At 46.7% G+C, this 23,054-nt stretch overlaps 1 protein-coding gene across 3 annotated transcripts in view; it reads left to right on the top strand.

Moving 5' to 3' along the window:
• The window catches only part of Gpat4 (glycerol-3-phosphate acyltransferase 4), a 48,921-nt gene extending 35,196 nt beyond the window's left edge, over positions 1-13,725 (top strand). For all 3 annotated transcript variants that reach the window (XM_004633072.2, XM_023717211.1, XM_023717210.1), the window contains exons 5-13: positions 705-779; positions 1,682-1,771; positions 1,968-2,061; positions 3,736-3,851; positions 5,360-5,415; positions 5,881-5,966; positions 9,582-9,710; positions 9,806-9,885; positions 12,052-13,725. In XM_004633072.2, coding sequence (XP_004633129.1) covers positions 705-779; positions 1,682-1,771; positions 1,968-2,061; positions 3,736-3,851; positions 5,360-5,415; positions 5,881-5,966; positions 9,582-9,710; positions 9,806-9,885; positions 12,052-12,160 — 835 coding nt within the window. In that variant the 3' untranslated portion in view covers positions 12,161-13,725. The remainder of the gene's footprint in view (positions 1-704; positions 780-1,681; positions 1,772-1,967; positions 2,062-3,735; positions 3,852-5,359; positions 5,416-5,880; positions 5,967-9,581; positions 9,711-9,805; positions 9,886-12,051) is intronic.
• Positions 13,726-23,054: the final 9,329 nt, after the last annotated feature.

The raw sequence follows: 23,054 nt of genomic DNA, 5'->3' as shown, positions 1-23,054 counted from the left end.
AGGCAATATTGACCTCTCCAGTTTTTCTGTGCCATGTGTTCTCTGTATGTCTTGCCAGGTGCTGCTACCTTCAGGCTCCTGTTGCTTCCCAGAGTGGCTTTACTTCTGCCAGGGAATGATGCCAAAGGGAAGGGTTCTGTTGCAGGATGGGGGTGGGTTTTCAAAGGGGCAGCCAACCCTTGTGTTTACAACACAGCCAGCATTAAGGTTTTCCTGCTCTGACTGCCTGATGCTGGAGGACATGGTATCAGCTGGGAGCCTGAGCCACAGCTGATTGTCTTTTGGAATCCAGTGATTGCTAGTTCTGATAGGCCTGCTTCTGTTCCCTGTTGGAACTCATCCAGATTTCAGGAAGTTGTTTCATGAAGGGTCATTCATGATCCTTGCTTCGTTGTTTTTTTTTTTTTTAATGTATTTGATACAGGGTCTCACTACACAGCTTGGATTCATAGTGATCCTCCTGTTTTCTACCTCCCCAGCACTGAGATTACAGGCGTGTACCACTATGCCCAGTCTTAGTGGCAGGCTCATTGTGCCCTAGGGGTGGGGCCGGTGCCAGGGATCAAACTTTGGTCCCTGCACTTGCCTAAGCAGGCACTTAATCTGCTGAGCTATCTTGCTGACCCTTCCTTGCTTTGGTTTTTCTATACTGACTTGCATACGTGGATTGCTTCAATGTGTTGTAACTTGTCTTCTCCTTACAGGATAGCTCTGGCATTCACAGGAATTAGCCTTCTGGTGGTGGGCACAACCTTGGTGGGATACTTGCCAAATGGGAGGTGAGTAGAGCACAGTTGTCTATAGAGCGCATTTCATTCTGGAGGGTAGCTCCAGTTAAAGGCTGGGTTGCCCCTTTGAGTACCAACCCAAGCCATAGCATTTTATGTGATTCTCAAGTAGCAGAAGCACCAAGGGTCAAGGCTCTTATTTTGTGACCCATCTTGGTCTGTGACTATTCCTTTTGCCCTCCAGCTCTCAGGTTCATTCCATTTTAAAGACCAAAAGTCAGAAACCACAAAAATACAGAATCCAAGGCCCAGATGCGAACAGATTTTGTTTTATTTATTTATTTATTTTTTTTTTTGAGACAAGAGTCTTGCTTATGCATTGCAGTCTGGCATGGAACTCAATAGCCAGCCTCCTTTTTAGCCTCCAGTAGTAATAGGATTTCAGGCATGTGCCTCCATGACTGGCAAGATATTAACAGATCTTATCATATTTAGTTTTGAGCATTCTGCTAGCCTGATAAATTGATAAGGAAGAGAGTATGATTTTTAAAAGTACTTTGGAACGTAGGTGGGTTTTGTGTTTTTTTTTTTTTTTTTTAAGGAAACTTTGCTCCCTTGGGTCAGCAGACCTCTGTGATACAGGCGTTTCTGAGGAGGCTGGACTCTGGCCTGATCTGGCCTGCCTGTGGGCTGCCATGGGGGTAGGAATCTAGGAATATAGCTTCCCTATCTGGGAAGTTCTAGGGCTGCAGATTCTGAGTCATTGACTAAGGCGAGCAAATGTCATCTCATTGCTATTTCTTTGTTTCCTCATTGTGAACATAGAAATGCTTTTAACATATGCATTTGTATTTGTAAAAATACCGTGTTGTAGACTGCTCAATGGTTAGTCAGGAATTTTTCCTGTCTTCCTATATGCAAAACAAAAATCCCAAATCTGCCCGTTGTTGCAGGTTTAAGGAGTTCTTGAGTAAACACGTTCACCTAATGTGTTACCGGATTTGCGTGCGAGCCCTGACCGCCATCATTACCTACCACGACAGGTGAGGGAGCTCAGCAGTGCTGCAGAGTGAGGTGGGCTGGCCAAGCACCACCCACCTGCTTGGCCCAATGGGAAGCAGGGACAGAGCTGAGCTCTGGACAGATATGTGCTCAGAGATATATTCCAAGTGAAATGTTTCCACACAGGTTTTTGTTGCCTGCATACATTGTTGCTTACAATTTTTGTTTTATACCCAGGAAGAACAGACCAAGAAATGGTGGCATCTGTGTGGCTAACCATACATCTCCTATTGATGTTATCATTTTAGCCAGTGACGGCTACTATGCCATGGTAAGTCTGTTTTCTTGAGGTAGGACTTTAGATGTTAGGCCAGGAGGCTTCTGGACCTTTCACAGAACACTTTTAAGGGTATAAACATGTGAACGTGCTTTTTATATGTGTGCGTAGACATGGATGGCATGTTGCCTTGGAGAAGAACTTGGGACTTAAATAGATGTGCTGAGCAGACTGAGAGCAGGGCAGGAGATAAAACTCAGTTGCCTCTTGGACTGTGGAGGTGTAGGAGACAGGACTCCAGCTGCGTAGGGAAGGACCTTTTTTTTCCCCCCCATAATTTTATTGAGAAACAAATAGCAATGAGACAGTTTCAAGCCAAATTGGTAGGACAGTTTCAATAATTAACACATTGCATACATTCTTCCTAGTGGTTAATTGCTGTACAAGATACAGACTTGATACCCTATTTACAAACACCATTAGAACAAATCCCTCTATTCATTAAGAGAGTGTAACTATATATCTACCCTAACCACTTTGAATACACAGATACAAAATGGACATTCATCTGTATCCCCCTTTTTTTTTTTTTTGTTAAGTTCCATCATTTAAATATCATAGGTGTGTGAACTCAGCAAAATATTCTAAAAGAGTTCAGTAGTTCATAATAGTATTGGGTCTTCCGCTTCACTGGCAGTGTCAGAAATTGTTGACTTGAGTCCCCTACAGCTCAACACCATGGCTTTACTTCTTATACTTCGTTTTTATACTTTTCTGCTGGATGGTTAAGACCAAGGTAAAGCAGGACCTATGAAACAAGAGTTGTAGCTTTTGGGTCTGATAAGGTCAGTCAAATCCCCTCAGGATTTATCCTGAGATCCTGTACCTCAGATTGTAGAACCTTTGTCAGTGTCAGCCATGTGGATGAGTCACGGCCATTGCTTGGCCAATGTGCTCTCTGTGAAAGCCTGAGAGAATGTTTTCTTTCCAGGTGACTCTCCTTAGGCACACTCTACATCATCGATCACTTTCCTCTTTGGCCCCATAATCTCCTTGATCAGAAAATTTGGGACACTACCGAGTTACATGATGTTACAGTACAAGTTCTCATATGTCCTGAGTCTTAATTGACCTTGGAAGGCTAGGGCCAAAATGTTGGCTTTCCTTGCGGCCCTCCTTTTTCTCTAATTTTGGTCTGCAAACGTAGGTTGTTAACCATCCAGAAGATAAGCTTATTGTTATTACCATACAACCTAGGCTGTTAAGCTTAACCTCACTATCTGTCTGAATATCAGACATCTTAGGCATAACATGGGACAGGTATTTTTCATCAAGTATTGATATGTTGAACTTTTAAGTCCCTACAGAATATGATGAAAAAACATTTAAAAATTAGAATATATTTTTAAAAATAGGCATAAAGGATTATATACTTCTTATGTTTACACATAAGTCCAAATATCTAACCATATACAACCTTGAAGCAGGACATGAAGGCAAGAGATAGGAAAAGGAATATTGAGGGACGGGCCTTTTACACAAGGAATCACTTTTTTTTTTTTTTTTTTTTTTTTTTTCGAGTTTGGGGAGTCTAATTGTGGTTTCCTGATAGTGGGAACCCAGCAGTTTAGCCCTATTAAAGAGCAAAGCATCGGAATGCATATGTTTTGGGATGGGGGACCTGTGTGAGATGGCTTCACGATTAATTACTGTTTTGTCGGAGCCCAGGTGGGTCAAGTGCATGGAGGACTTATGGGTGTGATTCAGAGAGCCATGGTGAAAGCCTGCCCCCACGTCTGGTTCGAGCGGTCCGAAGTGAAAGACCGCCACCTGGTGGCTAAGAGGTAAACGGACAAGATGCTATTCTGTCCAGCTCCCACATAAACAGAAAATGGTAATTTAGGAGTTGTTAGAATACTTCTTACACTGAGGCTATACTGCTCTTGTAATACATTTTCCCCAAAACAAGCAATATAAAATAGAACACTGAGTATTGTTTAACTACTTAGTAATGTTTCATTGTACCCATTCCAGTAAATATGAACTTCCATTGTTATTAGAAATCTCAAAATGAAAAAAGAAATTCCAAATTGCTTCATTATCATAAATAAAAACCAACATAAGGCAGTGGAATGATGTGCTCTTCTGTTCTCACTTCCAATGTGAACAGTGTGGAAAGCTTTGCAGTAGGTACAAAGGTGTCGGGCTCAGTTGAAACCATCTTTCATAAAGATTAGGGAACCTCACTAAATCCCCTTTGGCTCGGGGACAGAGTTTTGAGCCAGTGAGCACTGGAAGTCTGTCAAGTCTGTTTTCTACAGCTATAACAGTATCTGAAACGGAGTAATTTACAAAGAAATCTTTATTTATAGTTCTGAAGGCTGGAGTGTCAGATGTCAGGCAGCCACATCTGGCAAGGCCCTTGTGCTTTGTCATAACATAGCAGAAGGGCAGACAGGCATGTGTAGAAGAAACAAAGTAACCCCATGGTGGTGCACACCTTGTAGTATCAGGTACTCCAGAACCTGAGGAAGGAGGACCATAAGTTTGAGTTTAACCTGGTCACTTGGCAAGACCCAGTAGTAGAGTGCTTGCCTGCCATGTGTGGAGCCCTGGGTTCAATCCCCAGTGCAGTCAGTCAGTCAGCAGCTGCCTTGCTTAGTTAGTAACAGCTCATTCTTGAGGTAACTGATACAGTGCCATGAAAATTGCCTTCTTCGAGTCCATCCCCCACTACCACAATAATGGCTGTTAAATTTCATCATGAGGTTCTGAGCAAATGGACCACAAGCAAAGTCCAGCTCAGCACAGTTACTCGGCTGCCAGCTACAAAGGCTTGTCAATGGTTCTGTGTGTGAGGTCGGATGGCATCTGCCTCCTTCAGAGAGTATCCAGTCTGAACAATGTCTTCTGTGTACAGACTTGACATGTGTGTCATTTCTGTTCCTCCCTGTCAGGCAGCTCTGATTTGAACTTGTTAATTTTCTGCCGGCTTGCACCACCAGTGCTATGTGAATGACTGTGCCACTGGGCATGGGCAGCATGGGACTCTCTCATTGGGTAGCATAAGCTGTCAAATTGGACAGTCATGCATATGCCACCAGTGGTTGAAGCTGGCAGGAACATGTTAATACTGAATTGAACAGTTGTGTGAATTAAGCCATCTAGTTTTCTCTGCCCTTTAGAATTTTTTCTTGACGAACTCTATAGATTGTGTATTTCTGAAGGACACAGATTTGTTAACTTGCTTTTATCTGTCTAAACAAGTGTCTCATGAGCATAAATGCACTTTGATGATGGTGAGCATAGGGTTGTCTGACTCTTCATTTTATTTTATTTTTTTCTTTTGAAGACTGACTGAACACGTGCAAGATAAAAGCAAGCTGCCTATTCTCATCTTTCCAGAAGGTAAGAGCCTCTGGTTAGGGGAGCGAGGTCTCTCAGCCCTTGTTAGGATTCTCTTTGGCCCCTGGTTAATGGTAAGTCCCCTTCAGGTCAGCTGCAGGACTAATAACTCAGGAGATTGAGAACCTGGGTGCAGAATTTATAGTGTGAGTTCCAGCAGGAGTCTGTTCTGTGGCTTTGCTCAAGACAGGCCTCTGAGCTTTCTGCAGGGCTCTCCCCAGTGCAGCAGGGGTCCCTGGCCCTCACCTGGGTCGGTATCTGTTAGTCAGGAAAATGGCCTGGGAAAGGAGAAGAGGCAAAGGGGCTGCATTTGCCAATTCTCAGGTGTTATTAGTAAGATAGGGTGATGACAGATTCAGCGTGTTTGAGGAGCCACTCAGTTTTTATTATTTTAGTGTTGAAGAAATTCCTACTGTCTGGGATAAAGGGTCAGAAACCAGTAGCACTTTGTTCTTTCCTGTATTTTAGGTACCTGCATCAATAACACATCAGTGATGATGTTTAAAAAGGGAAGTTTTGAAATTGGAGCCACAGTTTATCCAGTTGCTATCAAGGTACATGGCCTCTGAGGATGCATGCTATTATTATAGTGAGAACAGGGTGCAACAGTGAATAGCTGCCTCTCCAGCAGCGCACTGGAGCTAGGCTTCCAGAACTGAGAGATGGGGAGAGGAGAGCTTAATGCTGCAGCTCTGAGAGGGCTGGGCAGTGTTTAGAGGAGGAACAGCCAGGTGCCCACCTGCTACCAGATTTGGGAAGTGGCACACCCCTTCTGAGCTCTGCCTTTGTCCCCTCCCTGTGTGGTTGTGCCACCAGCCGAGTTCATCGTGGAGAGGGGAGGTGAAGGTGATGGGCCTCATCAGGAACTTGGTGGGGCCTCGTGGTACAAACAGCCTGCCACCTTGGATGCAGACTCATCTCATGGAGCAGCAGCTAATGTCATGGAGCGGGACTTCTGAACTGCTCCCTTCCATCCCTGACCTCCAGGGACTTGTCTTCCTCCCACTCAAGCTTCCTAGAGACCAGTCAGCTGCACTGCTTCCCTCCTCTCAGCCCTCCCTCTCTACCTAATTTCATTGTGGATTCATGTGATAACTGGAAGGACCAGGCCTCACTCTTGCTCGCGCTTGTCAGTCAGGTTAAAGTACCTGGGCTGAAGTCTTAGGCAGGATGCATAGCAGGCACATTTGGAGTTCCTGTCCTTTGCAAGAGTCTGCTTGTCATGTGCAGCACCTGTGAGAGTCTGCACCACCTGTCACCTTGCTTTGCAGTTTGAGGGTGAGGGTTCTTGTAGGCTGTTTTTTTCATCAGTTTAGCGGAGAACTGGGTTGGAGAGAGCAAGCATGAATCAATTGCGGGCCAACAGATGGTTGGTAAGGGCTGTCAGAACTGTGGAGGATGGTGGGCCAGGGAATGAGAAACATTAGCAGGGTTTGCAGGGGTGTGGGCTTGAGGATTGGCATGTGTGTTCTGCAGTCAAATGCTCTACCACTGAGCTATACCTCCAGCATGTGTATTCTGAATGCAGTCTTGCATTCTAGTGTAATGGAGGCCAGGGGTTTCCCTGTAGGTAGTGGTCACCTTGTCGTATACACAAGGGAAGGGAGGTTCATCTTAGCTCATAGTCCAAGGTAGGCTGACTCAAAGAGAGAAATATGATGGTAGAGCAAGGCTGCTCACCTAATAGCAGCTGGAAGCAGCGTGAAACAGAAAGCCAGAGAGAGAGAGAGTAGGACAAGAACATCCTTTTCAGGTTACCCTGCCAGGCCCCATCTCAGAAAAGCACATTTAGCTCCTGCGCTCCTCACCTTTGCATAAGTTTGGAGAACTGCTGGAAGGCAGCTGTCTGTTCATGCAGAGTGGGGATGGTGACACCCAGGACACCAGTCTGACACAACATCACCATTGTCACTGCAGCTAGTTAGGGGCAGCCTCCTATGAGGAATATATTTCCTACCCATCACCAGGACACAGACCCTGCCAGGGACTCCCCTCCAAAGTAAAAGGCCTATAAAATTCATAGAGGTTTTCATTCAGAGTGAAGCTCTCACATCCGTGGTAAAGAGCTCTTGCCCTGTAGGTACTTCTCTAATCTGGGGAAGCCTGTATTGGTAACTGGACTTGAATAGCCTTAGTAACCTCAAGGGTCTTACTACATTTCCATCAAACTTCAGTCACTGTCACACTTTGAGCAACATGTTACTTTGAGCATTTGCCTTGTTTTTATGTATAGTGTCTGCCCTGTGTAAAAGGATTGGCTCTCAACAAAGGACCCTCACTCACAGATCATGGCTTGTAAAGTGTAACACCACTTCCTTTTTATTTTATTTATTTATTTATTTATTTATTTATTCTCTTTCTGTATTTTAGGGAAGGGTCTACAAGGTATTCAGGGTCTCACTACTAGATCAGACTCTTAGTGATACGCCTGTTTACAGCCTCCCAAGTGCTAGGATTACAGGCATGTGCCTCCAGGCCCAATCTTAATCGCCATCTCAGCACACGTTGAGGTGGGGCCAGCACGGCAGGCCCAGGGATCAAACCCCCAGCTCCTGTGGCTGCTTGCAGGCATTTTTTTTATTTTATTAAGGAAGGATTTTGCCATGTTGCCCATGGTGTTTTCAACTCATGGACTGAAGTCCTCTAGCCTCAGCCTCCTGGGTTACTGGGTTGTCAGTGTGCATCTCTTTGCATCATACACATTGGATTAGTTTAAAGTTCTCTTCCTTATTTTTAGAATTATAAATTCATTAAGCCTTCTACAGCTGAGTCTGAATTTTTTATGTTTTTTTGTTTGTTTTGCTGCTGGGGATTAAACCCAATAGCTCATGCATACTAGTCAAAACACTCTACCAGTAAGCTACAGTGCCAGCCCCTCTTAGTTTCTATTATTAAATTTCATACAGTCCCAGCCCCTCTTAGTTTCTATTACTAAATTTCATGTCTTTATTTCTGTAGTTACAGCCATAATCTCAACATACTTTATCCACCTTTTGTTCTGAGAATCATTAAAATTTAGGCCAGAAAAGCCTAAGAGATCACAGTTAAGACCCATCCTCACCCCACCTGAAGTGCAAGATTCTGCACAACAGCTTCCTACCTGCTGTTCATTCTTTCGCTGGGAAACCTGGCATTGTTTCTTACATAGGTGGCATCTTGTTTGGAAGCATAGATCCTGAAATTCTGTCTCTGATTTTTCTACTCTCTGTTGCTCGGTCTTTGCTTTATGTAATTGCACAAAGTCAGTGTTTAATACCTTGTCAGCAGTCTCCCTTCAGACAGTTAATAATGGTCACTTTGTTTAGTCACCTCCTTGGGAATTCACATTCTTCTACCGCCTCCACCAGCACATCTACCAGATTTACCTGCCCCTAGAGTTACTGTTTGGTGAGAATGCCGGCCCCAGACACAGCCATGGTTGCCATAAGATGTCATTGAAATAGCCTGCGTGTCTTATTAGAGTCATTGACAAAGGTATCTGAGGCATTTGCTTCCTGGTTGCAAATACATTGCCTTTGAGTTGAGGTTTTATGAGATTTGGTGAGTGGCCATTTGCTAGTGAAGCTAAAGCAAAGAGCTTCCTGCCCAAGCAGATGACTTAGCTTTCTTAGAATGGTAAATACAGAACTATATTGTAAGCACAGTGTTTCTTGCCTGGTCTGGAATAACAGTTACAAAAGAAGTTGTTAGCTCTATGAGAAAATGTCTTCACATAGGGCAGTGGTGGTGAACCTATGGCACATGTGCCACAGCAAGCTGTTACCATTGGAAGCTCATCTCTGATATGGGGGAAGGACATTAGATGTATTAATGAATGGCTGGCATACTGTTGGAGTTGTAAGTAGGGAGGGCACAGATGAAGCAAGAATGGCAAAATACTGGTACTTGTTGAGTCTGGGAAAGGTATATATTAACCCAACCCATCTTCCCTGTTGTTGGCTATGTCTGAAGATTTTAGTACCGGTGCGTGAGTGGTACCTGTGAATGAGATGTGGTGCTAGTAAGGAAGGGGAACTTGTGTTTGAAAATGGCTCTTAGGAGAGGCCTCTGTGATGGTCTGCTCTGAGGCTGGGCCTTGGGGAGATCTGGGTGTCAGAACCACCTAGGTGCTGTCCCCTGAGGGACAGTCTGCACACACTCACAAGTGCCTGCTTCCCACTGTGTTGCAGTATGACCCTCAGTTCGGTGATGCCTTCTGGAACAGTAGCAAGTATGGGATGGTGACATACCTGCTGAGGATGATGACCAGCTGGGCCATTGTCTGCAGTGTCTGGTACCTGCCGCCCATGACCAGAGAGGTGGGTGTTCTGGCCACACAGACATCATTACTGGCTTGAGTGGGGTGACGGTGAGCTGAGAGGAGTGGTCTCATTTTATTCATGATTTGTTACAGAAAGATGAAGATGCGGTCCAGTTTGCCAATAGGGTGAAGTCTGCCATTGCCAGGCAGGGAGGGCTGGTGGACCTGCTGTGGTGAGTATGGATCCTCTTAGCAAGGCTCTGCCTCCCTGGCGCAGAGAATGGAGCCCTCTGGCTCTGGAGAGGACGTGGTTCCTTTCCTCTCCCCACATCTGACTGGGAAGTGCCCTGCACTGCCACAGCCTTGGGGAATGTGGGATCTCTGGGCCTTTCCTGGGATTTGTCTGCTATGGCTGTGACACCAGACGCTGTTCATCTCTTGATGATCTAGAAAGCCTCAGAGGAGTGAGGAGCCTCCTCTAATCTTGGTGCATTTGGCAAGTGGGCCATCTTTAGAAAGGCAAAAGGTTTGTTTGTTCAGTTGAATTTTTAAATCTTTGAGTCAGGGTCTTGTTAGTCACTATACTGCCCAGATTATGTGGGCTGCGCTCACATTTGCCATCCTTCTGCTCAGTCTCCCAGAGTGCTGGGATTATGTGCACCAACATGTCTGACTCAAAAAGTTTATTTATTGCACTTAGCTTGTTAACTCCTAGAGCAGAAGTTAACAAGATTTTCTCTGTGAAGTCAGTAAATGTTTTATGTGCTGGGCCTTATGATGTACACTGCTACTCCTCCTATCTTTGGACTGAGAAAGCAGCCAGGGTGAGTGCAGAAATAGACGATATGGCTGTGTCCCAATAAAACTTTAGAAGAATAATTGCCAGGCCAAATTTGGCCCATGGGTTGTAGTTTACCCTTCCTTGTCCTAGAGTTTGAGATAGTATACTCCAGATCACAACAGATGGAGAGGGATGGGACTGGGTCAGTGTTGTCCCAGGTCTGGACCCCAGGCTAAGTGTGAGGGCCAGCGGGGCGTGACACTTGAACCATGGCCTTTTTAAACATAGGGGTATTTACTGAGCACTTACTGTGTGCTGGTTGCTGCCACTGCTGCTGCTGCATGTGAGGGTCTTGGGTCACCTGTGGGTATAGAAATCCATGAGTGTCAAACTCACTATTTTCACTTATGTTAAAGTGAAACAGAAATTTAGTCACTTTCCAGAGTCACAGAGTAAGCCCTGGAGCCATGTTTGAATCCAGTTCAGAAATGTCTTTAAACTAAAAAGTTTATCCATTTCTCTATGTCTTTGTCCCCAGGCTACAACAACGATCATAGCATTTTATTTAATTTTATTTATTTATTTACTTGCAGTACTAGGGATTGAACTCAGGACCTTACACTTGTCAAGCAGGTGCTTAAGCCGCTAAGCCACTGAGCTATCTTCGCAGCCCTTGTAGCTGCTTTTTAAAACACATCTTTGCTGTGGGTCTTAAAGTGTGAAGCAGGCAGAAGGCAGGCTTGGGAGTTCATAGGGTGTCAAGGATGAGATAGTGCTAGAGCATTATCAAGGAGCTGAACTGACAGGTGCTGGGGATGAGTCCCAGAAGGGGAAACCAAGTCATGGGGGAGGTCCTGGGACAGCGAGGCCAGCCCCAGACAGCAGGCCAAAGACTCCTAGTTTCTTTTTTTTTTTTTTTTTTTTAATTTATTTATTTTTTCAAAGTTTTATTGATAAACAGCAATGAGACAGTTTCAAATCAAATCGGAAGTACGGTTTCAACAAATAATACACTACATATATTCTTCTTAGTGGTTAATTGCTGTACAAGATGCAGACTTGTGATCCTATTTACAAACACCATTAGAACAAATCATTCTATTCATTAAGAAGACTCCTAGTTTCTGTTACTTCCTCCAAACATAGGAGAAATGAGAACCTCCATTTCACAGGGGCTGGGAATGTAGCTCAGGTTGCACAAGGCCTTTTTGTCTCTTAACCATAAAAGAGGGAGAAAAAAACCGCTGCATTTATTTTTACTACTCTTCATTCTTTGCATGAATTTGAAGTACCCCTGAATCTGAACTTAACAGATTACATTTTATAGTTTTAAAGATTTGTTGCATCTCAGTATGTATTAACACCTGGCTTCCCTCTCCAGAATGCCTTCCCTGTCCTTTGCAGGGTGAAAATGAGCATCATAGTACAAAGGAAGTTAGGCTTCTCTGGGGTGTAAGCGGTTTGGAGCGCTGCAGTGGCCCATGCTGACAGAAGCTGCAGAGCCAGCTACACTCGACTTTGGCCTGTCTTTCTTGGTCTTTGAGCAATGAGGTGCATCTGCCCTGATGCACGGTGACTAGGAGCCTCCTTGGTGCTTACCCTCCCTTTCTCTCCTCAGGGATGGTGGACTGAAGAGGGAAAAAGTGAAGGACACATTTAAAGAGGAGCAGCAGAAGCTGTACAGCAAGATGATCGTAGGGAACCACGAGGACCGGAGCCGTTCCTGAAGCCGAGGGCATGCTGGCCGGAACCACCTGCCTGAATCCCGGCATGTGAGCCAGCTGGAGCTCTTGCCGCTGCTACCACCACCGCCCCTGCTGCCACATCCATCCAGACTCAGGCCGGGCTGCTCTGGACACCAGGAACCAAGCCTCAGAGTTGCACGGACCCCTGCACTCAGGCCAGCATGGCCTGCCCTTGCCATCTGCAGCGAGTACTGCTGGGTGTTGCTGCCCAGGACGAGATGCCTTCTTGTTCCTTTTACAATATGTCCTTTGGAGCAATGCCATGAAAGTCTGCTCTCCACTCAAGCGTGTCCTGTGGAGCTGAGCAGTGTGACGATAACCATACTCTCTGTTAGGATGCCCCAGCCCTGGGCCTGTTGTAGGGGAGGCTACCCCTCTCTGGGAGAGGCACTGCCCAGGGTCTGGCCCAGCCTTGGAGCTCTGTAGACCTGATGAAGAGAGGACTGTTGTATGCAGGGCATTTGGCAAAAGAAGTTTGAGTATCTTGTGCTATTCTTTGTTAAGTCAGAAGACAGAATAGGAGAGGCCAGCAGACTACAAGGTGGTCTGTGGTGAGAGCCAAGTATTGCTTGTTCAAACTCCAGGCTGAGCCTGAATTCCCTGTGTGATGTGCTCTTTGTTTAATCGTGCCTCAGTTTCCCCATCTGTAACATGACTCTAGCAGGGAGGGGTAGTAAGTCCTACCTCACAGGGTTGTTGTGAGGACTCAGATGCTGCATGTGTGAAGGACACATGTGCAGTGTCAGGAGTCCAGGTTCGTGGACTGCGGGATGAGGTTGGAGCTCAGCTGCTACACAGGGCTTGGACTTGTGGCTCTGAGTAAATAAAACATGGCCTCGCCCCATGCAAGTGTTTCTCCTACTTGGGTTCCACAGTAAGCCTCCTGACACTCAGGAGGCAGGCTTCTCCCAGCAGATGTTGGCATGTCTGGTGTAGCCAGGGGTGTCTGCAGACTGGAGGTTAGGGAGGGCCCCAAGTCTCTGAGGTGGGGTGGAAGAGGAATGGGGCAGCAGGAGTTCCATGGAGGTCTGGGTGAGGGACGGCTGAGAACCAGAGAGCCTGAGTACTGGCATACCAGGTTTCCCCAAGGCTGGAAGGTGAACTGCAGCCTCACAGGCCACCTCAGTCACAATGAAGGCAGAACCAAAGTCAGGCCGCTCTTAGGGGTCTGTGCTGTGGGGCTCTCCAATTTCTGATCCTCAGAGGGTTTCCTCATCTCTGTCCCCATCCCCTCTTCTTGTAGCAGGCTCAATACCTTTCAGGACTCCATACCTTCCTCGGCTGGGGTGAGGAATGGGATTGAGGCCCAGCTCTGAGGCTACAAAGCCACATCACCCTCATGCTCGAGGACCTGCCCTGTGTGAGCCTGGTGTCACTCACCCGCACTGCCTCCCACCACCTCTTCACACAGCCACCTGTGTTGTCCTCCTGCCCTTGTGCTAGCCAGTGGAAAACTTCTCTTGCAATAAAAACTTATGACTGTAAGAACAGTCTCTTCTGAACTGGTTTGTGGGATATTAATAAAAAGCAGCTTTCCACTACACAGGTGATGTTTGTAGTGTTTCAGTGCTAACTGGAAGGATCTTTAAGTTGGTCTTAAAAATCATATTCCCTCTGAAGAAGTTCTAAAACCATTGTGCGTGATGTTTTATTTCCTTGTTTGATAGATTCTTTTTTGTTTTTGTGTGTATGTCTCTTTCTGTACACCTGTTCCTAATTCAGGGTCCACCATTCTGCTCCATCCTTTTCATCTGGGATCTTACTGGCCCCAGATTGCCTGTAAGAATATTTGGTTCACTGTTACTGAGTTGGTCTTACCTGCTAAATCTTCAGGCTTCCAAACAAAGCAACAAATGTAAGGCACAAGCTGTACTCACACTTGGATTCCAGCTGGAACAAGGATGAGCTTGGAATAAAACCAAGAGATGACATTGTGGAGGGAGTGGTGGTCAGTTTTATGCCCTGCCAAGCCTGCTGTCCCTTCATTGCCATTTTTTAGTGTTCATGGTCTGCTTCATAACTAGCGATGTGGGTGGGCTAGGTGTTCTTAGACTTCCGCCCCTCTGACATTTCTCTGTTAAGCCCACATGCTCTGAGTTCTCCAGTCTTGAAATCTGAAATTAGAAGTCACTTTTGAATCCATTTGTTCCCTCTGAAAAATCAGACGTGGTACTAAGCCACCAGAGGGTGACCTTGAGAGTTCCTGAGGAAGATAGCTACCTGGGACCACAGCCATTTTTCTTATGGACTGAGTGGTCTGGAGCGGGTCTTTTTCACTCATATGTGCACATCCTGAGAAGATGCCTTGACTGCAGAGGCTCCACAGAAGGATTGGTGCCCTTGGAGATGACAGAACCAAATGAAACCCGATTCTCCCCTGCCGTAGACACACTCTCACTTAATGTAGAAGAGGCAGTGTTCCGGGGTTGCTGGGTCTTTGAGCATCACCTTACATGGTGGGCTTCTGCCCTGTGGAAATCTGGCTGTATAAACACTGCTGTCTGCATTCTAGAATCTACCAAAAGCTCAGTTGTCTGTGGACCAGTGCCTTGAGTGAGAAAAGAGCCCACCGTGTCTCAGGCTTAGCTGCCTGCAGAGTGCTGGGAGGGACTGGACTCGAATGCTCCGGGGACACTGCCATGGCCAGGGTGTGCAGCAGGCCACTACAGGGCAGGGGCTGGCTACCAGCCATCCATCGCCACGGTGCTCACCCCACTTGCCCAGTCAATACGTCTCTCTCCGATGGGAAAGTTAATAAATTTTGCTCTAGATTAAAAGTATTGATCATTTCATTTGTAAACGATAAATAAAAAGGGGGAGCTTTTCATTGCACCGGGGGTGGCACCGTGTGTATTTTGCTGCTGAAGTTTTGCTGGCTGCTAGGGGGTGGGCTTTCTCATATGCATTCTGGCCGGCCGGCCGCATTGATTTCCTATTAGTCTCCCAGCACCACCCAGCAACACATCATTCCAGTACCTGCTATTAATGGTCTTTTGATAAATAATCACTTGTAAGTCAATAAATTTTTATTAAACAGTGTGGCTCTTTGATTTATTAAAATCCGACCGTGTTTGTCTGGGAGAAAAGGGATGCTGAATTGAAGTGGAGGTTTTCATACATCTTCCTGACGCTGGGCAGTCACCACACACTCCAGAGAAAAACAATTGCATTTTAACAGAAACAAAACAGCCGAGTTTGGAACTTGGGTCCAGGGAAACTTTATCTCCGTCAGCGTGGGGTTACTCGGCAAGGAGCAGCCGCGGGCCCCAGGGCACTACCTTGTCAAGAACTTTGCGTTGGGGTCACAGAGTGGTAAGGATGTGGGCCCCCCGGGTGGCCATGGGTCATCCTTCTGGTGGGGATGGGGACCTGGGTACAGACACTTGTCTGAGGAGCGTTTGACATCAACCCCAAGAAGTGGGACTTAAGACTTCTTAGCTGCATCCTACCAAGTCTCACCAGACCCACATCTCACAGCAGGAAACACCAAGACCACAAATGTGTGGAGACTGATGTCATGTGGCTTGTTTTTAAAGAACTAAAAAAATGAAGACTGGAAGACATTTCTGTGAGATTTTTGTGGGTGTAAAAATTGGCTGTAGTCTTCCTCAGCTTTTCATTTTAGTATATGTGCTGTGGAACACAGCACAGCACCTCTTCATTAAGACCTGGCAGCCCATGTAGAGAAGAGCCCAGGGAAAATGGGAAAGAACACCTGACAGGTCAGTGTGCTTGTTAAAATGAATAGTAGGTACTCTTTCTTGGCCTAGCCCCTGCTGAGGCTGCTGCTTGACTTCCCTAAGCTCCCCCGAATGTGGCAGGTGGGATGGGAAGCTTTGTGAGTGGAGCGCTCCTAAGGAATTAGCTATTGGCTGTGAATTTCCATCTAGCCTCATCTTGGGGTGAAAGTGCTGCCACCAGGGAACCTCGGTGGTGCCTGGGAAGCTGGTGAGTGGGTGAGTGGCCAGACATTTTCAGGAACAGGGCCCCTGTGCCAGGGGTGCTTATCCAAGTGCCTGAGGCTCTGCCCCTACAGGGCCGTGCTGTGATGAGCCACTCCTGGAGGTGGAGGACAGCTTGGAAAATGAGTGACATTGTGTGTCTTGCAGGTCCTATGTGCAGACTCCAAGTCCATTTGCAAGGTCAAGTGAGGCTTTTTTTGTGACGTTTCACTTGGGGCCAATCTTTGTTACTCTGTACCCTGCCCAGGGTCACCATTCTCATTAAGGATCACTGGGAAGCTGAAGAATCTGAGTTTCTGCCATTCTGAGCTGACATATTAGACGGAGAGGAGAGGAGCCGTGCATTGAAGCTCAGCAGAAGAGGTGGGAGGGGCCCTGGACCATCATCCAGCAAGTCCTTCACCAGCTGTGGATGTCTGCAGAGAGCAGGGCTGCTAGGGAGCTGGAGGCTTGGAGAGGAGCAAAGGGGGAGAGTCCGAGCTTCGGGAAAGTCAAGTCGAGTCTGGTCAGACTGGGGACAACGCTGTCTCCCACAGGCCTGGAAGCTCATTTTAAGTGTGTTTGAACCTGCATACTTGGACACAGCTCAGCATGGCTGAAACTGCAGTTGCTGAGTGGGTCTTTCCCACCACATCCTGCCCAGCACTCTAGGCTGCAGTGAGCTCAGGCTCCCTGAGCTCCTGGCCCTATAGACAGTGCCTTTCCTCTCCTGCCTGGGTGTGCAGCCATGGGCGGGAAGGCCGCCTGCAGGCAGATTGATCCACTGGCTGTGATTTGTCATTTCTCCAAGGCAGGCGCTGTTTTCTCTTGCTTCAAGAGGCCCCTTCGACACCTGCTTTATTTTTCTTCCTGCGCTGACGTGACGGGAGACAGGTGTTAAACTACTTAATCACTTTAAAATTGTTTTAATTTTCTGTTTTTTATTGATCTCTCTAGCACCAATTAATCAGCTCACTGGACCAGGCAGTTAGTACATTAAAAATTGTCAGGGAGGCCGTGCATCTTGCAAAATGTCTAAAAAAATATTCAGCTAGAAAATTTTATGTGTGTGTGTGTGTGAGAGTGTGAGTGTGTGTCTTTTCTTTCTTTCATGGCATGAAACAGTCTTTATCCCATGGAAGTCCCTCTCCAAATGGACGTCTCCCTCCGGGACTCCTGAGTCAGGTATATTTGAGGCAAGAGGGGCTTCAGCCAGAGACTTCCTGTAGGGACAGCTGAGAACAGACACCCTTTTTGTCATGCATTCACTGCCTTTTTTCCATGTCTGTGTTGTGTCAAGAAACACTGGGTGGCTTTCCCTAGGGCCTTAGGTCATTTTTTTGCAGAAGGGAGCGCGGGCTCTGATTCCAAGAAGTCAGGACTTGTCTTCACTGTCAGCCAAACTTCCTCTGCCGGGGACATCAGCACTTCCATTTTGTGTTTCTGACAGTGTCAACACCCCCTCCTGTAGGACAGGGCCTCTGAACTTGGTCAAGGCTGTTGGCTGCAGCTATCTGCCCAGCAGTGAGCTGAAGCTCTTGCGTGGAATGTCCTGGGCAGCCAACCCCCACTGTAACCTACCTGACCTGGGCTACAGACCCTGCCACTTGTGGCATAAATAAATTCATGATTTATTAATTGCTTGGCTTAACTTTCTGAATTAAAATTGTAAAGCACAGATGGAATAACCATAGGTTTCAGTCACTTCTTCAATTAGTTTATTTGGGGCTTTTCCCACTTTTGTCCTGTTTTTGATCAGTTTCCGAGGACAAATCCCTTACTTTTCTAAGGGCACATTACCTGTCCCCAGCATGTCCTTGTGCCTGGCTGTCTGCTGCTCCCAGTGGGTAGTGCCCCCCCCCCCAGCATCTTTTGCCCACTTACCCTTATTCTTGCAACCCAGTTTTCAAGGAGAACACTAGGAGAGATTTCATCCCTTCTGTAAGCCTCATCATGGCACAGGGGCTTCCAGAGACTTAGCCCCTCCCGGGAAGAGTGTCATGAGCCCCCCACTGTAGGAAAGCTGTGTGGTACACTCCCACCCCAGACCGAGCACAGGGATCCCCACATTCTGGCCACCCAGACTTTATCTCCCTCTGGGCCCCACCTGCTCTGTATTAATCGGTATATGATTGGGCTGGAACATATAATCTAGTATTGATTTTCTCTCTGGACGCCACAGCTTTATTTGCTCACATCTGCCTTGTGTTTAATTGGTGCTTTGCTCTGGAAACAAGCGATCTTATCGGCCTGTTTGGTTTCTTTTCCGGGCACACAGGCACGCACACACCCCAACACCCTCAAGCTGGCTGCCCTAGCCCTGCCTCTCCCTAGCCCTCCCACTGCAAGGTATTCCTGGGGCGTGGGGGCCACAGGCAGTGACCTGGAAGGGCTCTCCTTAACACTTGACCTCACGTGCCAGGGCTGATCCTTTCTGGTGTGAAAATGTATGTGTGGGAGTCCTGCCTTGGAGTCAGACCTGCGTTCCCATCTCCTCCCAGTTGGAGCCTTGACACCACTGACTGTAGTTTTCTACCATGGTATCTCATCTGGAGAAAGGTGTTCTAACCTATCTTATAGGGTGGCCAAGACTGTCAGTCACTTCACAGTGGCTGGCACTCAGTAGGTGCTCAGCAAGAGCTGCCGCTTCACAGTGACATCCTGCTCAGCTTGTGCAGCTGCATACATTGGTGGCTGGCTTGGGTCGGAAATGGAACACGCTCTGTGGGCCACTCCTGTTAGTCCAGGTCAGCCGTGTTTTACTGGGGTCCACAGTCCAAGGAGAATCTCTGATGCTAAGACACAGTTTGCCTGAGGCTGGGGGCTTCTGTCTTGCCTCACACCTGCGAGCTGACTCTCAGCAAGCCCATGCTGCACACCGCTGCCGCCTCCTACATTTTGGGTTTTTTCTCCCTTCTGACTGTGGTCCAGCCCACCCTGGGCATTTTGTAGTAAAAGGAAGATGTCAAGGCCAGAGGTAAACACTAATTTCCTATTGACACAACATTAATTCTTTCACCGGGACAGGTGAATGTGTTTTCCCTCACTTTGCCAAGATTAATGATGTTTGTTTGCTGCTAAGAGAGGCTTAATGAGGGGCTGTTGCACACCAGCGTCTGGCTTGACTGTGGGGAGAGAGGCTGCAAAGTGTTGCACACAGAGGCCAAGCAGGCTCTGCCACCACTGCTGAGGCTATTATTCTCACTAAGGCTGGAATCTGCCCCTCCATGAAAACAGGAGAAAGAAGTAGTGGCTGAGGGTGATGAGCTGTTGTGTCCTCCCTCTGGGGTCACCACTCACAGAAGGACCTCCCAATAGACCTGCAGATGTACCCGGGAATCAGCCCGCCCTCCCCTGCCTATTGCCTGGAGCTCCTCTGTGACCCATCCATCTGCGTACCCAAAGTCACTGTCAGGTGTCAGATCCATGGGTGGGGAAGAGGATTGGAGAGGCCAGGCCACTCAGGTGGGGCAGCTGGCAGAGGAGCATCAGGACAGGCAGGAGAGCCCCAGGCCTGTGCATGGCTGGCCAGAACAGTGACTGTGACCTCGTAGGCTCAGCACAGCTTGAATTGCACAAGAGGAAGCTGACTGCTCAACTCTATCAGTAGTGCAGTGCTGGCAGGCCAAAGAGGAGGTGCTGTGTTCAGCATGTGTGTCTCCCAGAGGCTCGTGCATTGAGTAAAAGCTTAATCTAAGCTGCTGGAAGGTATTGGAAACTTTAGGGGTGGGTCTACAGGGGAGAGGGACAGGTCCTTATGGTTGTGCCCTCAAGCCCTGGTCTCTTCCCTCTTACCCTTGGCTTCTTAATATAAGGTACACAACATCCTCCACCTCATGCTTCTGCCATGCTGAGCGGCTTCAGCACAGGCCCAAGAGTAGCAGGACCAGTTTACCATGGACTGAAGCCTCCAAAACCATAAGCCAAAGTAACCTTTCCCATTTTTAAATGGATTGTCTCAGGTACTTTGTAACAGCAATAGAAATCCAACTCAAGAGGAAAGTTACAGAGGTGGGGCCACTGCAGCCAGAGGCTCTTCTGAATCCATAGTCTGTGCAGCCTCATGAGGATTTCCTCCCAGGTTGAGGCAGCCCAGGCTATCTCCAGGGAGAAGAATCATCTGTTTCTTAGGGAAAGCAGCACTAGAGCCAAGCACAGTATTACTTTCCTTTGCAGGACATAGCAGCAGTGATGTAGCAAATTCTGATAAAGTACCTTAAGTTAAGAAGAACAAACAATGAAACTATAAATCTCAACAGCCAGCAGAGATATCAGAACTTTGCACAGGTCCCCCAGCCACAGTGATGGTGTGGGGCCACAGGAAGGGAGGGTGCAGGTCCTGCTGAAGCTCATGTTCCCTGCTATTCCTCTTCCCTGTCTGGGGAAGAAGGCATAGCTGCAGGTTCAACTGGAGTCATTTGCAAACAGGTGGCGAGGAGAGCCATAGTGTGTGGGGTTCAGTGCAGCTGCGCTTTTAAACCACTGTTTCCCAAATTTGTGCAATCAGGATTCCCTGAGGCACTGGTTAACTAGACCCAATCCAGAGCCACTCTCCTCTCTCCTTCCCCACTTACCCCAAGACGCAAGCAGGGTCCTGTGATCTCAGTGTCTTCAAAAGCCTCCTGTCATAGAATTTAGAGCATGCCAAAGTGAGCATCTCCAACAAGGTTGTGAGAAGCACAGGCACAGAAACCAAGATAAAAGAGGTTTGTGTCCAAGTGTACTGAAACACGGCTGATCAGAGCACTTTACCTGGTCCCCTTGTGTTTGTGGAAGCTTTGATAGTTCTGGTCACTACGTGCCTGGGTGTGGTCCAAGCCCTGGCTTACAGCTGCAGGACACTGAGGTCAGTGCTGGTGTCACCCTTCCCCAGAATTCTGAACTTAGATGGATATCCCCAGTGCTCCTAGCCTCAGGTTTCTCATCTGAAAATTAGGCATAAAATCTGATGCCCGGTCTATCTGAGAGTCAAACGAAATAACATACAAGGTTATAATCCCTGTCTAAATTCCAATGTCATTTTTCACAGAAATAGAGAACACAATCCTTAAATTCATATAAAAACCTTAGAACAGACAAAAAAAAAAAAAAAAAACAAGCAAACCAAAACCACACATATATAAATAGGCCACAAAATTACAGCAAAAGTTATGAAGCTAGAGGCATCGCACTCCTTGATTTCCACAGGAATGTCCAAGGATTTGGATTCCTGGAAAGCCATAGAAATTAAGTCAAAGTGATACTGGCATAAAATGCACACAGTGGTCAAAAGGCAGGATGGAGAGCCCAGGAGAACTGTTTTCGCAAGCACGTGTAGCCAATCAATCCTTGATAAGTGTGCTGAGAGCATGACGGGAAGGGTGGCCTTCCAATAAATGGTTCTGGGCGGTTAGACATCCACATCAGGTGCATAAAAGCAGAAACATTTCCTACTATGTATAAAAATCAACTTCCAGTGATTAAAGGTTTAAATATAAAACTAGAAACTGCAAAAATATTAGATGAAAACTTAGGGGAAAAAAACTGTATGACATTGGTTTGAGCACTGAGTTTTTAGATTTGATCTCCAGGGTGTAGAGCAGAAGTCAAAATGAGATAAAGGAATTACACACTTCTCCACAGCAAAGGAAGCAGCAATGGGAAGAGACAACCTAGACATTGGAAGGAAATATTTTTAAGATGTAAATTCAATAAAGGACTAATTTCAGAATATATAAGGAGTTCAAACAACACAGTAGTGAGAAACAAATAACCCAATTAAATTTTTTTTTTAATTTTTTAAAATGGGAAAAGAACTTCAATTTTTCTTTTGAGATAGGATTGCACTACATAACCCAGGCTAGTCTTGAGCCCCTGGTGACCCTCATTCCTCTGCCTCCCAAATGCTGGGATTACAGGTGTGCACCACCACAACCAGCCCTCAATGTTCCTAAAAAGAAGACATACAGATGAACAACAGATAGAAGGGGAAATGGGCAACACTGCAGTTCTTCAGGGGATGCAAGTCAGAGCCATGAGGACACATCCTCTCACACTTGTCAGAAGGGCTGTAGCCAAAAGATGAAGATGTATGTGTTGGCAACCTTATGGAGAACAGAGGGCCCTTGTAGGTTGTTAGAGGGAATGTTAATTCGTACACCATGAGGTATGCTGTAAAAATAGATTTAGCAAGTCCACATCTGGGCATTCATTCTGAAGGTTCGCAATCAGTTTATAGAAGAGAAGTGTTTTTCCATGCTCGCAGTAGTAAGTCACTGGAGCAACCCCAGTTGGATGAGGAAGACATGGGCTACATACACTGTGGAATACCATTCAGCCTGAGAAAGAAGGAACCGCTGTGTCTGTGCCAGGCACAGAGACAAATTCTGCATAGACTAAGCCACTCGTCGTGAATCTAGAACAATTGAATTCTTAGAAGCAGAGGGTAAAAGGAGGTTGCTGAACCTGGGCCAGGGTGATGGGAGATGACAGGTAAAAAGTGCAAAACCTCCAAAGAAGTGAAGTTTCCTATTTTAAGCTCCATGGCACAACATGATGCATACAGTTAATGTGAATGGTACATTCCTAAGATGCTAAGGGTAAGCATCCAAAGTTCTCACTGCAAAAAAATAAGTATTTGAGGTGAGAGATATGTTAACTAATTTGATTTAATTATTCCACATCTGTCCTAATCACTTTCCACATGGATAAGACACAGAATCAGACACCTCTAATTTAAAGGAGGAGAATTTATTCCGGCTCACATTTTTAGCCCACAGTTGGCTGGCTCCGAGACAGGAAGGCACAGAGGAAAGGTCTGGTGGAGGACAGCTGCCCACCTCATGGGGTCAGGAAGCAGAAGAAGATTAAGGGAGGAGCTAGGAAAGGTGACAGAACCTTCCAGCTCACACCCGGCAATGCCCGTCTTTCCACCAGATCTCCTACCTCCTAACAGC

Source organism: Octodon degus, unplaced genomic scaffold (assembly GCF_000260255.1).
Source record: "Octodon degus isolate 3935 unplaced genomic scaffold, OctDeg1.0 scaffold00051, whole genome shotgun sequence".
NCBI lineage: Eukaryota > Metazoa > Chordata > Mammalia > Rodentia > Octodontidae > Octodon > Octodon degus.
This window is presented reverse-complemented; position numbering and strand designations above follow the sequence as displayed.